The 19,480-nt window shown below is 43.7% G+C and overlaps 1 protein-coding gene across 1 annotated transcript in view; it reads right to left on the bottom strand.

The window, feature by feature from the left end:
• The window catches only part of GRIN2B (glutamate ionotropic receptor NMDA type subunit 2B), a gene marked incomplete at both ends in the record, with an annotated part of 169,185 nt that overhangs the window by 6,379 nt on the left and 143,326 nt on the right, over positions 1-19,480 (bottom strand). Inside the window, 2 exons of the mRNA XM_082280837.1 lie at positions 2,488-2,648; positions 18,394-18,623. Coding sequence (XP_082136963.1) covers positions 2,488-2,648; positions 18,394-18,623 — 391 coding nt within the window. The remainder of the gene's footprint in view (positions 1-2,487; positions 2,649-18,393; positions 18,624-19,480) is intronic.

Genomic DNA, 19,480 nt, shown 5'->3' with positions numbered 1-19,480 from the left:
CTCTCTTGTAGGTTCACTTCATGAGGGCCACAATTAGGTCACACTAAAGCCTTCTCTTCTGAACAATCCCAATTCTCTCAGCCTTTCCTTGTAAGGAGAGGTGCTCCATCCCTTTAATCATTTTGGTGGCCTCCTCTGGATTTGCTCCTACAGTCCCATGTCCTTTTTGTGCAGAGGGCCCCAGAGCTGGATGCAGCACTGCAGGTGGGCTCTCAGCAGAGCAGAAGGGCAGAATGCCCTCCCTCACCCTGCTGTCCAGCTGCTTTGGATGCAGCCCAGGATACAATTGGCTTTCTGGGCTGGGAGTGCACATTACTGGGTCATGTCCAGCCCCTCACCCACCAGAACCCCCAAGTCCTTCTCAGCAGGGCTGCTCTTGATCCCTCATCCCTCGGCCTGTGTTGATACCGGGGATTGCCCTGACCCCAGTGGAGCACCTTGCACTTGGCCTTATTAAGTATCATGAGATCCCCATATGCCCACTTCTTGAGCCTGTCCAGGTCCCTCTGGATGGTATCCCATCCTTCAGGTGTGTCATCTTCACCATAGTTAAATAAAATCTAAGCCTAAAGCTGTCTTACAGGTGAATCTGGGTTTTAAATGAGGATCATCTATTTCTTTCTCACTTTTTGGTAATCATAATTTCTGATCTGAAAGAAAATTTGGAATACAAACATACTGCAAGATAAAGATGAATGAAGAGGAAGTCAAGGGGATCTATATTCTTAAGAATAGCTTATATTTCTGTACTGCCTTTCATCTCAAAAGAATCTAAAATGCCTTACAAAATTTATCAGTATTAGATAGCAAAGTAGGGACTGAAGTAAGGAAAGTATTTTCTCCAATTCAAATGCTGGCATGAATTAGCTGAGAAAAATGTATCTTTTTCAAATCAAATATAGTCAGGACATTATGTTTAACCCCTCAGTTACTGTGAAAAGTACTACCAGATCTTTACCAATGTCAAGTGGCTACAACAGCAGCTTTATGGTTTACCATGCTGAATTGGTCTTTGTTAAAGACTGTTCAGCTGAAAATCACAACAAAAATTCTGTTTCCACACAGAGAAATCCCCATTATGGGCTGTGTAGAGAGCACAACAGCCTGATGAGAGCCTTTTCACACTGCAACAAATTGATTTGGATGTGGGGGGCAGCCTCAGGAGGTTCCATCTTCCACATACCCAAAGACAGCTGATGAGTAAATCCTCCCACTAGATCTGAAATGAAACACTTCTTGATAATTGACCTAAGACCTTCCGGTTGCACATTCTCTCTCACACACTATGTTTACAATACACCTCCTGCACATATATTTACAGGATGGTGATTATCTCAGGTCAAGTGCTTATCTGTGAGGAAGTCTGTCCAAGGGTAAATATGAAGCCAGGATGACATCTATCACAAGTGATGAACTCTATTTCATCCATATATTTCCAGGACAGTGAATATTTATTTCCTGAATGATGACTATCCTGGCAAATGCATCTTCCCAGGATGATATCCAACAATGGTACAACCATTTGTAATGGGCTGTGTACCTCTGAACCTGGCAAACAGGTTTAGGAATATTCAATTTAGTAATTAAATTGGCTAAACATCTTAAGTTGTGCTTTGGAATGAACTTTCTCATAGTACAACATGAGTGTAAGCAAAAATTTTTTTCACTGGGGCTGGGCTCTGACAACTAAAATGGTCAGCTCTGGGAGGAGGTCTTTAATTATAAAGCACAAAGGCTTGCAAAATGTCATTTTGAGCTAGTTCCTTTGCAGATCCGCTGTTATTAAAATAGGATGAGCTATTCAAGCATGCTTTTCACTAACAAATTTTCCCACGTTTCCAAAATTACCCAAGGAAATGCTTACATTTTTTATATGTCCTTATTATTCAAATAATGTTTTGTTTAGCCCTTGATACTAAAATATTCCAGTGAGTAGGCTACTTCCAAACTACTTGCTTCAAGCCTACCTTCCATTACATTATATTAAGTGGTGATACACTGGGGTGGGATTAGTCTGACAGCTTCCTGATTAGCATAATCTTTTAAACACAAGAAGAGAAAACAAAGTAATTTCCAGATGACAATATAAATGCTCCGCAAAAAACTTTGTCCACAGAGATCCGTGAGCTTTTCTTCTGTATGCATAAAAACCTATCAGCATGAAACATCTTGATGAAGCAAGGTCTTTGGGACCAATACATACATGGATTATGTACACAGGGATACAGTAGATGCTCTTTTTTTTTTTTTTTTTTTTGTATTCTTATAAACACAGCAAAACCAGAAACTCTTATAGAGATGGCAATAGAAAAACCTGGTAAAAAGAACCACAGAGTTACTCTCCTGTGCTACTGTGCTATGTGTGGTCTTACTATACTTTTAACCATGGAATGATAATAGAGGCTAATTTTTCAAACCTTAAAAATAAAATTTTCCAGACAAGCATGCAAAAAGTCTGTGGTAAAGGAGCATGTAAGAAAGACTCACCCAGTCTTCAGTGAGAACAGGGCATCATCCACTCCCCTCTGATTGAACTTCACCATGTAGCTGTGCATTTCAGGGTAGTTGTTGCGAATGTTCCTTTCCGTGCTGCCATTGGGAACTGTCCCGAAGCGGAAAGGGGGTGAGAAGTCATTTGGTTTCTGGAACTGAAGAGACAGAAAAAGGAACAATCCTCACAATCTTTCAGATTGAAGCAGTCATCTGGTTGGGAGAATATCGGAAGGTAGTTCTGATTTTATTTTACTATCATGTAGAAAACATAATTGAGAAGCCATTATATTTCAGTGTTTTCAAACACAAATATCTCCTGTTAATGCCTAAGAAGTAAATCTGAGCAAGCTGTTCTTTTTGTCTACTCTGGATTAAGTGCATGATATAGTCAGTGATCAGAGATTAAATAGGAGGTTAGATAAAAGGAGAAAGGAAAGGGAAAATGTAACAGTGGTGCTGGAACACTGTCAAGAAAAGGTTTAAAATAAAGTCTATGTGATGTGCTTTTTATCCACAAACTGTCATTTAGTTCCTAAGAAGTATCTTTTTCAGCTCTGTGGATGCCTTTGCACTTCCTAGTTCTGACAGAAGTAAAGTAATTAATAAGGAGAGATGCCTCTCAGCACACCTCACATCCACTTCACCAAACGAATGATCAGCTTTCAAAGTTTTGGGCAAATGTCCCAAATGAAATGCTGTTAGTGGCTGCAAGTTACTAGTAACATTTGATGCCCGGAACAGAGCTGGCAGAACACTCCAAAGCTTTTGCCGCTCACAAGAAATACATTCATCATAACATTCCCCCACGGCTGCAAGACTGTGAGATTTTATATGCCACTTGCTTAACTCAAGTCATAATCAATGCTCTCTGGGATTTTATGAGCAGTAAAATTTAGACTGTCAATTATCAAGACTGCTTAAAACCCCTAGAACCAGCAGATGAGAAGGAGCACAGAATTGCAAACCAGGAAGTGAATAAGCAGTAAAGATGCAAAGGTAGATTAAAGGGAAAGAAGCCTCCTCCTCTCAGGATATATCAAGCAGTAGCTTGCCTGGTATTCTTTCTTGACTCCCAGCTGTGACTGTGTATTTGCATGATCCTGAGAACCACGCTGACAACATGCTAATGGTCAGACCAAACCCATTTAATGCCAGTAGTTCACCCGGTACATGAATATGCGCAGTCATGCACTGCCACCTTCTACAGGGCTGCAATCTACAGACAGTTCTAGTTTAAAACACATGCAGATGAGCCTTGTTCTTGAGCTCTGCTTAAAGCCATTTGGGAACTTGGTCAACTTAACTGAGGAGGCCAGAGCCCCTAAAGGAGTATATCTCACTCATAACATCTCAGCCATGAGGACAGCTAGAAGCTGTGTGTGGAACACTCTTCACCTGTTTCTCTGTACTAGGCAATTCATCTCTCCAGTCTGGATGGCAAGATGAGCTTGAATGTGCATGTGAGTGTGTGAGAGACAACATGTATCCTACTGCTTTAAGCCAGTAAAAAACATCAGGGCTGTTTTTCTGAACTCAGGTTAGTGCATCACCAACAAAACAGAAGTTTCACATGGCATAAAACAGACAATAAGGTGTCTCTTAGAACTTTGTCACACCCTCTACGGATGAAGACAAACTCACATCTATCAAAGACTGTAATGAAAGCAAACTTTGATGGGAGAAAAATCACCGCAGCATGCTAAAATCATTCTTTTTTACTAAGCTGATTAAAGCAGCAGCCTAGGGGACCCATCACAAGGAGGGCACTGCCACGCCAGACACAAAGAAACACAGTCTCTCCCCTGACATGCTAAACCAGGAGATTGCAGCGTGGGCAACCTGCTTTCCCAGAGGCTGCAGAACCCTGCCTTGAAGGCAAACAGGACATTCCCATTCCCACAGAGCCCTCCAACAGAAAACAAGCATCAGGCAGGCCTGACCAACATTGGTGTGACTGAGTTTTGGCATGTCCATTTTATACCTCCACCCTCCATTCCCAGTGACACAATCTCTACCTCCATCACAATGTCTACAAACTAGAGTAAGAAGGATTACAAAGTCAGGCAGGGCTGTGGTAAGGGAAACAATCCCAACTCTGAACTATCCTTTGTCCCCACTGTGTTCCAGAGCCCATAATAGCAGCCACAGGAAAAAGGCTCCAGATTCAATTTTTAATCTCCTGGACAATCAGTAAATAAATGAAAACATTTCTCTTTTAGGAAATGCCTATTTCTAGCAGCTGGAAAAGCACATTTCTAGAGAAAGAAGTCAGGTTGATGACTTCTACAAATTCACATACTACTCATTCACTTACCAATCCTTACCTCCTGCTCATTCCTCAGTCAGAGCAGATCTTCAAATGCAAATTATTCTCCACACACCAACATGCACACACACTTCAGCCATAGCTTGGTGGACAGCAAGACAGGAAACGATATGAAAGGATCCATATGGGACCCACACCAGACAATTTTAGCTTGAGTGCCTAAGAGGAACACAGATCCCCAGCTAACCTGGCTTGATGTTTACAACGCTGAAAGCAACCAATGTCCAGCTGACTCCACAGCCCATGGAGCCAGAGATAAGCAGCTACTTCTCCATATTTGAGAAGTAATAGCAGTACATGCATGCAGCTTTCTGACAGGAGATAGCAGTTCAAAAAGCCCCACATTTGTTTCTTGGCAGTAAGCAGGTGCAGCTCAGTCCAGGCATGGAGGGATCCCCAGTGAGCTCTCCAGCGTCAAAAACTGTTGCATCATTCTAACTACACTAGCTTCTGTCCTACACAGCTCATACTGAGGGAACAAGAAGACATGCAAGCCTTCCCAGAAAGTTCATGGGACAGATGGGAAAGGTGTTCCCTCCTGGCAACACAGTAGAGGAATGTGTGGAGATGATCCGTAAGGAAGACAGTTAATTGACAGATTGTCAAAGAGTTTAGTAAGGAAAGCCACTTATTTGATTTCTCCCAGGGGCTGGGAGAGTGGGCCTGGATCATAAGTATCATCCCCAGGGAAGCAGAGCTCTTTGGCAGATCAGTCAATAAGGAGTCTGAGACATGATGGAGAAGCTGAGGAACAATACAGGGGCCATTACATGGAGGAAGCCTGTGCAGAGGTAATCTCAATGCTGCAGTAAACATTGACAACATTGTGGAATCAACCACAGACATGGACAGAAAGGCTCAGAATGTAGATCAGTGAGAGAATGGTCCCATTATTTTATGCAAATATTTCTCCTGTCAGAGCCCTGAGTCACAACTACTCTACCCCAGGCATCTGCAAAGAGGAGTCCTTTGAGGCTCTGGCAAAAAAAAATGTGGTGATAATAGGGGAAGGGAAGATAAGCAACTACACCAGTTGCTGAGAAAACCCAGCTGTACAGGGTCCACACTTGTAGGAGCCCCATGTTAATACTTGCCTGTAGCAGGAGACCTGTCCTGCTGCCCAGATCTACCTACCTCAAGGGGTGACTGCCTGTGAGGGAACCAGCAGGGCTCAGCTGCAGTCCTGCACCCAAAAAGCCCCAGGCAGAGGTGTATCCCACTTGCATCCTCCCACTCATTTACCATGGAACCTCAGTTGTGAGATGTTCCCCTTTTATGTACTCAAGGTGATGTGCACATTCTTTCACCCATGAAAGAAGTCCCACTTGCTTCACATCAATTGTGAAGGTGGATGCTAGAGATGGGGGTGGAAAGCAGACACCAAGGATGCCTGAAGGGCTGGAGTAGCTCTGGGATACAAGGTGTCTATGTTCAGAACCCAGTGGCTGCCTGCCTCTTCAACCCCTCAGTCCACCAACTGAAATCAAGGAGCACTAAGTGCAAAGCAGACCCCAGCTTTGGAAAAGTAACCTCTCAGAGTCAGAGAGCAGAAATCTTCCTTCTCTGGAGAGCGATAAACACACAGGCTGGGAGCTGTTAGCACATTCAGGGGGGAGAGCTCCTTTCCCTCTCCCCTCCACATCTCACCATGAGAGCTGTCGACAGCAGCAGTGAAAGCGGATTTAAGTGACTCGGCTGGCAGAGCTGTTTCATTAGCAATTTGGAGCCGTGCCGTGCAGAAAGCAGCATTGTTCTCAGATGTTCGAATATCAATCTGCATAATGAAACAGGTGATAGGAGCTCTTCCCATTCATGCAGCAGCAATTGGAGGGGATTCAGAGATGAGGGGAAGGGGTTATGTCTAATTGGCCACAATTAATTTGATGAGAAATTTTTTTTCAATATATTGTCTATCACCAAATGGATCCTACAGAAAAGCACATCTGCACTTATTTATCTGCCTGATGTAGGCCCTGTTTACACTGTAAAGTGTTTGCCAATAGCATTGAAAGCAGTTTCCCAAACTCAGCAAGCTCTCGCAACAAAAAGGCTCTTTTTTATCAGCCAATCTACTTTTACACTGCTTAAAAAAAGCCCAAATCAATCCACTGCTGAATAACGTAATGAGCTGGCAGAACTTGGTGCAAGGGTGGGTGTGTGGGTGTGTGTGTGTAGTGCTTTACAGCTTCTCTGGGAGGGCTCCTTATACTTCATAAGGCCCGGATGCCCAGTTAAAGTTTTCTACCACAGAAAGCTCCACAGCTCTGACCCATCAAACTAAGAGCCACAGATTCAGCTCCTCGGCTAGCTGCAAGTCCAAAAGAGCTTAAGCCCATGCTAGATACTTTGAGTTCACTCCATTTGCCCAGAAGTAAGTGCCAAGCTGAGATGCCAAGGGAATTTCACCTTGGGAACATGTCTCTCATATTCCCTGTGTCAAATTTGCCAGCCACCTGAGGGTAGTTTGGACACTCCAGTACACCTAAAATGGCTCTAGACATCTATATTGGCACAAGTGAATCTAGCCACTGGTCCATTTGGCCCTCAGGACAGCTTTTCCCACCAAAAGTACAGGGAGCCAACTGCTATGGGTAGCAGCAAGCCCAAAGTGCCCACCACCCTCTTAATGCATAATTTGTCCACATTGCCCAAATATCCTCGATAGTGTTCTCTTGTTCTGGTTCAGCTGCATGTAACTGCAGTCAGCTTTCACCTTTCTTCATAGCCTGAAAATCCAGCCAGGCTTTTTGCACAAGAGCTTCCTTCAGAACCTTAAAAATTGAAGAGCGGGCCAGTGGTTTTCAGGTCTAACTGTGAGGTAGCTCTATGCCTATACTTAAGTCCTGATAGGCTACACATGTCCACAGCAGCATGTCTTGCCCTAGTTGCCTTCTGTGTCCTCTGTTTCAGCCAGGAAATGAATTCCTTCACAGATAATGGATGACTCTCAAAGAGAAGCAGCTTGCTCTTTTCATATCCCCAAAATATACAGTTTTTGTCCTCAAGCTGCACCACGAATAATGCCACAGAATCACAAACCTGAATTTGACCAAGAAGATGTCTCTTCCACCTCTGTCTCTCTGGTGAATCTCTCCTGGACATCAGCATCCCTGACAGCTCTTAATCCAGTCCACTGTGGAAGATGGCTGGTGCTGGAGACTCCTCCATTCCCTGGACAATCCCCACCACAGCCTTACTACTGGAAAGTTCTTCCAAGTATCTGAACTAAAGCCTTCCAGCTGCAATACAACTGCAATATTTTCTGTTATCTTGTCCATGGACAGGGAAATCCAAATAGTTTCTTCTTCTCTGAAGGTGCATTTTATGTTTTTGAAGACGGTTGTGCTGCTTCTTCTCCATGTTCTTTGGCTGCAGCTAGAGAAGCCCAGTTTCTTTAGCCTTCCTTTGCAAGCTGTATTACATGGACCTGCAGCCCTTCTTGCTGCTGTCCTTTGGCTGTATCCTGTAGGTCTTTCCTTGACTTACCTTTGGTTGGTGAACATGCTCTCCACCATATCAAGAACAATCCGATCAAGACACAAAGATGCTGAGAGAACATTATACTAAAAAAGCTTGCAGTAAGGCAACAAAAACAATGCTAGTGAGAGTTCATGCTCATTATCACTCTTCTCAGGATCTCTCTATATTATATTGTGTTCTGTCTATCCTTCATTTTCAGCTTGCAAGTTCTTCAAAGCTGTACCTCTGTCCTGATCTGCATTCAGGTAGTTTGTTTCTGGAATGTCAATCATCACTGCCAGCACCATCTTCAGGACTTTTACTGTATTCTTTTCTTTATGCAGCTTGATTGTGCACATAGGCACATCCACAAACCCGTGCCCCCAGTCACCTGCCCTGGTAGAGGAAGTGCTCTACAGTTTTTGAGCATGGAACTTGGAACTGTTGGTGGCATGGTGCTGTAGGCACTTTAAAATTGACAAAATTGCATCCCAGCTAGGAGTGTGCCAGCTGTGCCAGCCCAGCAACACAGGCAGAAAATCATACTGCAAACCTAAATCATAGCACTGGTACAAGTCTGTGAGGAGAGCAGACTAAAGTGACTGTGCTGCTCATTCTCTATTATTAATGACTCTCTCGTACAGATACTTCTTGAGATTCATTCCTAAAGAATTCCTCTCCCCTCTGCACAGTCATGTAGTTTTGACATTACAGACATTTTTTATTTTCAAGGTGGAACTCACAGCCATTTCTAAGTGACTATAAGTTTTCAGATCATCCTTTTGCCCTAGCTCTTTTTTAGTTCCCTCCTGCATTCCCTCACAATAATATTCTCTGCCTCCTCGGCAGTGGCTGGGACTGCTCACAGCTCTGAATCCAGCTGCCACATCCAACTCTTCCTGATTGTGGACCAGTTGCAGAAATCAACACTAAGACTGCAGTGGTGAAACCCCAGTTTCTTGTCTTCACGAGTCAAACAATACATGTCTTGATTTATAAACAAACAAAAAACGTAAGTTTTTTAAAAAGGGACCGAACAGCACCACATCCATTATATCAGCTTAGGGAGGGCATAAAATTACCTTATGCTCCCTCAGACTTTGACTTTGTGGTTTATCTTATTATTCAGTGATGTTTCAAATTCTCTGTCTTGCTTTGCATAGCGCTTTCACCCATGAATTGCTCTAGATTAAGTCCAAGAAAGGAGTTATCAGTTAGTGCAACTGACTGCAGCAAAGTTGGCAAAGAATTCGATTAAAGTCCCTTTTAAAGGAAGATGTAGTGTGGGCCAGACTCACAAACAAGAAAGAAAAATATCTATGAATGCCTATTGGTGAAATATGGACATGTGCAGGTCAGGGAAGGGAACAGAGCAACCTAGTGACAATGCAGAGGTGGGGGCGGGGGGGGGGAACAGGTGAAAGCAAAAGAAAGGAGTTCAAATATAGCAACTTTAAAAATAATTGTCCTTGCAAAATAACTGAGATGAAAGCGGAAATTCAATTGGTGGAAGAAGCCTCCATGACATGCGGTTATTGCCAGAGCAATGCACACAGTAGGACTGTGCAGGCTCTTTACGAGCTGGGTTGCTATGTACAGGCCTGCTCTGTGCAGAAGCGGCACAGGTTCTGAGGAGACTGAAAACCTTGGGCAGTGCAGCGTCACCCCAAACAGATGGCATGCCGGGAAGCCCCCATCTTCCACAAACACACCTACCTGTGCCTGCTGCTGCCACACTGCCTTTATGCTGACCCAAGCATTACAGATACACCAGACCTAAGGGGCCACTTCAGGATCAGACCATCACCTACAGAGTCCACCCACCACCAGAACACCAGGCTTCTTCTGGGTCGGCCAAGTGCGTGGGCATTATACAGGCTCTGTGCAGTTTCTCCACCCAACAGATGGAGAAAAATATTAAATATTCTTCAGGACACATAGTATATGGCAGTATATAGGCTTCAAGTCACTGTTAGGTGTCCCTCAAGCTTGACCAGAAGACATCTGTAGTGGAATCACTGAGCTTCACCAGTCAGGGCCAAAAGCTCCTTGCACAGCTCAAGTGTTAGTATGTATGATATCAGAACACCCCAGTCATATCTGTTGCAATGAAGGGGGCTACGAAATCATAGCTACAGTACACTTAACTTTTGGTTGCATGCATGTAGAGGATGGAGATCATCTGTTTATCCAGCATCAAATTGTGCCATGTATTTCATTCTTGAAAGTCAGCTTCCTTGGAAGCTAAACGCAGTGGGAAAAAGGGTACCTACTGAATGATCCCAGGCAAACACAAAACAGAAATTAGTGAGGCAGAAAGATGCCAGTTACTACACTCATGTTAATATCATTAGAAGTGTAGATGTTCATTCAGAGGGAGAAAATTAACTGATTAAAAAGACCTTGAGATGAGAGGTGGCAGCTAACTACAGAGGAATTTGAAATCTGCTTTGTTTGCACATGAGACAGCTGGTTAACAAATTATAATACACTCTGAGAAATTCAGAGGATGTAGTTTGGTGGGGGAGCAATTCAATTTTTCACCCATTTTCACTAACAAAGGAAGGTCACATCCTCCTGTCTTCTGAGTAGTAACAGTAGCAAACCTACTTTTATGTGGGTACTATCCACTGGGCAGCAGGGTGAAACCCTGTGCAAGCCTGGCAAACCTCCAAAAGACTTTACAGGGGCCAGAATTTTCATCCAAGTAATTATAAAAGCTTAGCAATCACATTAGTGCAATTTCTTAAGCATGTCTGTAGGGCAGGGAGGCAAAGCAAGAAAGCAGGGCACTTCAGACAGGGCAGCTGGATCATTCTAGCACCTTCCCAGAGCTGGGAGATAATGCCTTCCTTTAACCTTCTGAGGAAAGCTGCCTCCCACCTGCAAGTGAAAGACAGGAGAGAAATGAAAACCATATCACTCCCACATGACTCCTGGGGCACTGAGCTATGCCTTCAGTAAACAAGTCTACTGGGCCACCGAGATTTAGGGGAAGTTTGACCTTGAGTAGCCCAAGGCCTGGGAGAAGCAGGGCTTCTTTCCCTGCAGTGAAGTAAAAGTGCCTGGAAAGATACAACCTGCCAAATATTTATCAAGTGTATGGATGTACATATAACTCTAAATGTCATGGCCACTAGGCATCAGCAATGAAAGTGTGGGGGCACAGCTGTTGTGGGTTTTTGAATCCTGTAGATCTCATACTCCCAGCCCTTGCCCACCAGTAATTCAGCCCTGATCATTCAGTTGAAGGAGGCCAGCTCTCATCTCTCAGGCTGCCAAATTTTGGTGGCAGGGCCATCGTCTTTTATTTGACTGCAAAGTGCCAAGTACATTTATGGCACCATATAAATAATAAATAAAAATATTCATTGTTTCCCTCTCTGCTGACTTATATTGACGTGAGAAGCAGGACAATCCTTTGCTTCCCTCTTTCTTTCTCCCCCTTATGTAACTCTCCAAAGACAGCTTTTTCCAGACTGCCAAGAAATTAGCACAGAAGCAACCAAATTTAACCACTACATCCAAAGGGGGATAGCTCCAAGAGCTGGTAAAAAGGAAGATGAAAAGAAAGGGTCACTGGTGGACATGGCCTGGAAAGCCCAGGGCATTGTTGAGGGGGAATGCAAAAGCTGCAAGGTCAGGACTTTGCCACGGCCTCATCACCAAAGTCCCTCATCCAGTGACTCTCACCCACGCCTCCAACAAAGCCCAGGGGTTTGCATTTCTTCCTTTCCAGAAAGGATGAATTAAGCCTACAGTCTGATTCTGAGTATCCCCTCCCCTTGCATCTTATCTGCTTAAGTTTCCAACTAAACCGCATTTTAACCGGCAATAATCCTGAATAGTCCCATTACAGGCTTTTACTCTCATTAATTCATAGAATGGGGTGGAAGGAACCTTAAAGATCATCTAATCCCAATCCTCACACCGTGGTCAGGGACACCTCTCACTAGACCAGTTGCTCATAGCCCCATCCAACCTTGCCTTGAACAGTTCCAGGGATGAGGCATCCACAACTTCTCTGGGCACTGGTTCCAGTGCCTCACCACCATCATGCAGAAGAATTTTTTTCCTAATACCTAATTTAAACCTATTCTCTTTCAGTTTGAAGCCCTTACCCCTTGTCCTGTCATTACATGCTCTTGTTAAAAAGTCTCTCTCCACCTCTTTTTCAGGTTTCCCTTCAGGTACTGGAAGGCCACAATTAGGTCACCCTAAAGACTTCCGTTTCCCAGGCTGAACAATCCCAATTCTCTCAGCCTTTCCTTGTAAGGAGAGGTGCTCCATCCTTTTAAGCATTTTGGTGGCCTCCTCTGGACTCACTCTAGCAGGTCCATCTCCTTGTTGTTCAGAAAACAGCACCCCAGAGCTGGATGCAGCACTGCAGGTGGGGTCTCAGCAGAGCAGAGGGGCAGAATGCCCTCCCTCACCCTGCTGTCCAGCTGCTTTGGATGCAGCCCAGGATACAATTGGCTTTCTGGGCTGGGAGTGCACATTGCTGGGTCATGTCCAGTCCCTCACCCACCAGAACCCCCAAGTCCTTCTCAGCCGGGCTGCTCTTGATTCTTTCATCCCTCAGCCTGTGTTGATCCCAGGGAAGTCCCTCCAGATGAACAGAAAAAGAGAATCCTGGGAGACCAAGTGAAGGCTAAAGAACACTGCAGCTTCCTTGCCACTCTGACTGTAGAGTGCTGATCTTAAGAAAAAGAGGGAGAATGACAAAGAAAGTAGGACTGAAGGGGGGGGGAGGGGGGGGCGGGGCAGGGAAGGGGTGGGAAACATGTTTGAAAAACCACTGATTTTAAGCATTTATAGTCTTAAAAACTACCAAATCACATTTTAGCACACAGGCACAGAGGTTTGTTCCAAAGATCTCAGAAAGCAAAAAAATCATCCCAATACAAAGACTGGAGAATGTCTAAACCTATGATAAACACACCCATCTGCAACCAGAAAAATTTATCTGAGATCACACTTATGTACACAATAAATGTAAGTCACAAGTTAGAAAGATCTATTACTAACTTATCATATGCTGTAACTATTTAATAGCTATTTATTAATATGAAAATTTAGCATAATATGTAATTACACAGAGTACACATGTATTATGTGTGCTTACACGTAATATATAGCTACAGTATATAGCATTTGTAAATACTTCATACTATAGCACCTGATGATTTACAAGGAGATGCAGAGAAGTAATCAGATTTCGAGACATAAAATTTCAGACTATCAGAGCTCTGAGTTTTCTACACTTCACTATGAGCCAGTGTTTTTTATACTAAGCACTAGTCAATACCACTATTATTGATAGAGGTCATATTTAAGCAAAAGGCACTGTTCAACTCATTTAAAGGGAGATGTACGCCTAGGAAAGCACTGTGGAAAGAAATTCAACTCTACCCCTTGACATAAGGTTTGGAGACTCAAGAACTTCTCTGTTTTGGGGAGTCTTTTTGTCAAGTAAGGTGCACCAGATTTACACATTTTGGAAAAGGTTACGATTTATCACAAGAGGACAGAATTGGAAGCGGCATGGTCCTTCTTTTGTCTTCCTAACTCATATCTCCACAAAGTTGTCCTGACAATAAAAATCATACTGCTGTTGAAAGATTGCATACCTTCTGCCTGTGGACATCACCACATAAAACTTCCTTTGTATCCTGCCAAAATGTGTGGAAGTACCACAAATGTCAATTAACACTAAATGTTTAATCCTGTGGAAGATTTTTACTGCCCCCAAGCCATCCAGTTAGGCAATCTTCCCCTTACAGAGCTCACAAGGCACAAGACTGACCCTCACTTTTAGTCCTCTTCAAAAATGTCTAGCTGAAGATATCTGCTCTGCATTATGCCCTGGACTTTTCCAGAACAGGTAAGCGTTGTACAAAAGCTGCAAGCTCAGGGAAGCATTTAACTTCAATCATGTGTATAATAGCCCATTGACTTTAATGTCACCACTCATGAGCACAAAGTTAAGCACATGCTTAAGTGTTCTGCATATCTGGGATCCTTGTATAATTTCGATTTAATGTGCTGCAAAGTACAATGTGGGAAATATTTCATTTTTCAGTTTCACAGCCAAGCATTTATTACTGCTGGAAAAGTGCAAATCCTTTTATTTTTGTAGGTTTTTCAGTGAGGCTTTTGCTTTGTATCAACTTGAAATGTTCCATTCACCTCAGATCTACCTATGTTGTTTTGTCTTCCAATTATCTCCATCTGTCCCTTCCCTTTGTTACTAAAAAAAAAAAATCTTTTTTCCTCTTTTTTTTTTTTCCCCCTAAATGTAGGTCAATTTTATGAGTAGTGCCTTTATAAAATGACATGTCAAAATACACCTCAGAAATATCAAAGTATTTTGTATCAAGTATACTAAAATGAGCTATTTTGGAAAATATCAGGAATTTCTTCTGCCGGCTTATATTCTCCCCAGATTTTTTTTCAGTAAAAATACTGCCCAGTTTTAACTTCCAAACTTACCTTTTAAAGAAAGGAACAAACTTATATCTATTGAAAAAATAACTGACCTATGCTGTATTTGTCTCAACATTTCATTAACATCTTAAAAAGCAAATAAGTCAAATACGTGTGAAATTTCAGCAATCTATATTAATTTGCAAGCATGCAGAAATCCATTTCTCTTCTTTTCATGTCAATTACAAAATTACCATTTTGATACTTTATTAGCTTCTTTGGCATTTCCAACTAATTTATAGGAAAGGATACTATTTTTTTATTATTATTAACCTACTGCCTTCTAAATCATTTTATTTAAATGCCCTGCTGGCTGTCCACATTTGCTTTTATTCTATTACTACTGTATATGAATGGAAATTACGTATAGCTATTAGATTACTTCACACATTAGTTCATTTTGTATAATCTTTCCTGTATTTATTGCCTTCGTTAGACTGAAATACCGCGGGCGCTTGTTTCTCTAATGTGTCTGAAGCTCTCCCACTAATGGAAATTGGGTTATATCTTCTGATTACACTCAGATGAAATCCAGACCCGGGAGCTGACTGCAGTATTCTGCAACAGGCCCTCTTACCACTGGGGCTTCCGCAGGGGTCAGGGCAGCAGCAGCCCCCCACATGGATCCTGGATGGATGCAGCCCAGCAGCACACGCAAAGATGCTCCAGATGGGCTTGCTGGGAGCTGACACGGCCAGCATGGCACTGCCCCTTCCAGGACCACCTCCAGCCCCTCTGCTGTACAAGGTGGACAGGTGGAGGCAGACGGTGCTGCTTCAGCACCTGAGCAGGAGGAAAGTGGTTCACCATGCCACAAGCACAGGGAGATGGAAAGGAGATGCTGTCAAGAGCAGGACTTTTCCTGCAGAACTCACAGGGCCAATGCTGCTCTCAGGCAGCAGCAGGTTTCTCCTCCCTCAAACTGCCCACAGCTGCCCCAGAGTTAAGAGCTAAAGCTTGATGTATGATTTAGCAGCTCCAGAGGTTAACATGGGGGAACTAACAGCCATCATGAGGTGGGTTCCTGCATCAGCTCTGGCACCTGTTTTGAGCCAGCTGTGCCCAAAGGGTGGCATTCTGCAAGGTGAGCATCACCTGGGACAGAGAGAGAATGGCAGAGGTCACAAAGTGCATATAGGGGGCCTCCAGACACCCTCAGTTCAACCTGGTACCCTGGCACAGAGGCATCCAATCCAGCCCAGCTCAGACAGACCTGCTCAGGCATCCACACAAGCACAGTGGGGACATGACGTTAGTCATTGTCTTGCATGCCATTAGGAAGTAAATGCTGGGGCACAGCCAAGACACCATCCAAGTCCTGAGGCATCTGGAACGTTTCAGTCTGTTTTGCTGGGGAAGCGGCATGTCGGCAGCTGTAGGCACCTCTTGGAGTGGTTCTTCCCAGGCAAGACCCAAGGAAGAGGGTCCAAGGAGACCCTCAGAGTAGCTGTTGCAGAATGTAGCCAGCCTGACCTTGACAAGTGCACCCCAGCCAGACACAGTAATGGATTTTGTGAGTGCATCTGGCATTTTGGCTGCTCTACAGCGTCAGTGGGACACCTTCCCCAGGTACTGTCGTACTACAGAGACATTTGCAAGCAGATCTGGATCTAGGCAAGTAGGAACAATATCCTTTTAAACAACTGTCACTTTGCCTGTCGGCTTGGATTACATCCTCTGCTAAGCCCTTGTGCTGGACACAGATGCCCTTACCAGCTGATGGAGAAGGCCCAGAGACTCATCTGCCTCACTTTTGCTCTGGACACCAGATCATACATTGGAGATAAAAAAGATTGGAAGCAACAATCTTTCCTCCTGGAAAACAGTCTTTCCCACCTGGTTTTGAACAGTGACTGCCTCTTTTGAAAGTCTGAACTGGCTTTAAGCAGGCAAGAGAAGGGAGGTAGAGCACAGCACACCTCCATGTGCCCCGGATGTTGCCATGCCCTTCATCCTGGCCAATCGGTGCATTGAGAGGATGAGTGAGTTACAAGCAGCGTGCAGGTTTTGGAAAAGGGAAAAGATGAGATTCAGAGGAGTGAATTCATCCCAAACCAGGGGATCTTGAAGCAGTGTGACAAATGTCTGGATGACTGCTCCCAAAGCCTGCAGGGTCTTTTGCATATTCAGAGAGTAAAATCCATAAGCCCAGTAGATCAAACTCATTCACTCACATGTTTTGGATATAGTTAGTCCCACCTGTCTTTATGGTCCAAAGGCAGCTGCTGGCCTTCAGTTTCTCTAGCCAATTTTCATTTGATTCCAGATGCTCCAGTAGATTGTCATCTTACCCAAATATTGTACTTGCACTAGCAGCTATGTTCGAGGCATACCACAATTCTCTACGTACTGTGGCCTTTCTCTTCCCCCAGGAAAAAAAGCACATATGCTTTAGCATAGCAAAAGTAAATACAGGTATGTTGGCAGAGAAAAGTAGAAGAAAATGGCCTCAATCCAATACACACAGGTGGCCCTACAGTGAAATCAGCTAAAATAGGCCCAGAAATTTGTATCCAAAGGCTCTGTGAAGCTCCGGGAGTCACTGCTTTCAAATGATATTTCATGCACATATCTCTGCAGGTATGAAGACTGTCTTGAAAAACGTGAGAATGAAAGCATGGATCTCTCCATGAGCCTAGGCACAGCCTGAAACAATAGATCACAGGTATGAACTATCCCATTTAGCTCAGACAGTTGAAAACCTAATGATGACACACTAATATTACCTCTGATAGGGCCGGCTGGTTTTGAACAGTATCTTTCAACCTGAAGGAGCCCACAGCTTCTAAGGAGTCTCTGCAACAACCTCGACCTGACAGAAAAGCATACTCCCCTCCACCCCATCCTCAACACAGCACACTACAAATGAGGAGACAGTGTGAAATAAACTGAGGTCAAAATTAACACAAATAACAGGAGCACTTCTGCATGGATTGTATTACTCTGCCATGCTTCATCCAGGAAAAACAAAACCTCATAATACTCAATTCCTTGTGAGTAGCCTCACCACAAAACTAAAATAAAGCAGTGTGCAAAGCATTATACCCTCACCAGCCAGACAGCACTACCCTGCATGTGTCAGCAATCTTCCCAAAATCCTCAAGTGTTCAGAGTCTGAACAAAAAATGATGCGAAGCCTCCAAACACCTTGAAAAACGACAGTATAACTTCAAATGCAAGCAATAGTAAAACATCAAAGCCACAATGATTTACCCCCATGGACAGAACTTGTTCTCAGAATAAATTAACAGATCCTATTTGCTAGCCTAATGGCCAGCATTCCTACCCAAGACAAATTATTTCATCCTGAAAAAGCAGGTTACAGCCATTATACACATCATCTCCAAAGCTCCATTAATTTGTTTCTTGCTGACAGTCAAGGTGTGGTTTGGGATCGTGCAAGCAAGCACAGTTCAGCTCTGTTTATAATTCATTCCTAAAGTGCTTAACACATGTAAAAGTGCAACTGAATACCAATGAAGAACAGTTGTGCAATTTAAACTGGAGTCTAAAGCTATGATGTGACTCTGAAAACACCTGCACACTTTCCTCGTGAAAGGAAAAAAGAGAGGGTAGAGCAGTCTCTTCTGTGGAAAAGGCTGCCTTAAAGGCTTGGGTGGATACACTACCTTTTTGTCGCTCAAGCCAGACACCTGGTCCACGTATTCCTCTTGGATCATGAAGGCAGCCAGGTTGGCAGTGTAGCTGGCCAGAAAGATGACAGCGAAGAAGGCCCACACCGACACCATGATCTTGCTAGTGGTACCCTTGGGATTCTGTACTGGCACAGAGTTGTTGAACACCAGCCCCCACAGCAACCAGATAGCTTTGCCAATGGTGAAAGAGGGACCTCCTGGTTCTAGAGTGATTGAGAAACATGATCACACAGTGAGCATCTGAGAGTAAGTGGTCTGTGTTTCCAGTCACGTACACATCTTAATTTCAGAGTTAAGAGCAGAATCTATTCCCACTGTGAGGTGAATATCTGCAGCTGCACTCCCCTAAGTTCATGCTACCATATCTCAGCAAAGTGCAACCTGAAAAATTATTTTTTAAAAATATCCTCAGGTTTCTTGGTTTTTTCTGTCTCAGGGATTTCCACTGAAACCTTATATGAGGGCATTTGTTTTTATCTGATTTGAAGTATCTAGAAGCCTAAACATTTAATTTTGGTTGAAGTGTTGTCCTCAGAAATAGAATTTGCTCAGAAACATTCTATCCTCACTTCCAGCTGTTCAAGAGTGATGCCCTCAAACTCCCAGCATACACCTGTGTAAAACATGGCTCTTACTGTACTTGTAAAGTTACAGGGAGGAACACCATCTGAAATAACAGGGCTCCTCAAATACTTCTGCAAGAGTGCTTCGTTACTCAGTCTGTCGAAGATCCATGAACCAGAGAAGAGCACAGCTCTCTCTCCCCATATTTTGTGTCTAAGGTACATGACAGTGACATGTACCTTAGACACAATCTGCAGGTCTGCCCTAGATAGTCCAGGAGCAGATCCTGTGTTTTAATAGCTCCTATTTTCCCCTTATTCACTTTTCACTGTGGAAGGTCACTCATACCCCAGAAGCCATGTGTGCTAATGAAGCACTAGATCTGAAAACTTGCGAAATGGCACCTGTCTCCCAGAAATCTTGTACCCCCAGCACACGCTGGTTCCATTAGTGGGAACCTAACCCAGAATTTCCTCAACTTGAGCACAAGAAGAGC

This window comes from Coloeus monedula, assembly GCF_965178545.1.
Source record: "Coloeus monedula genome assembly, chromosome: 4".
NCBI lineage: Eukaryota > Metazoa > Chordata > Aves > Passeriformes > Corvidae > Coloeus > Coloeus monedula.
This window is presented reverse-complemented; position numbering and strand designations above follow the sequence as displayed.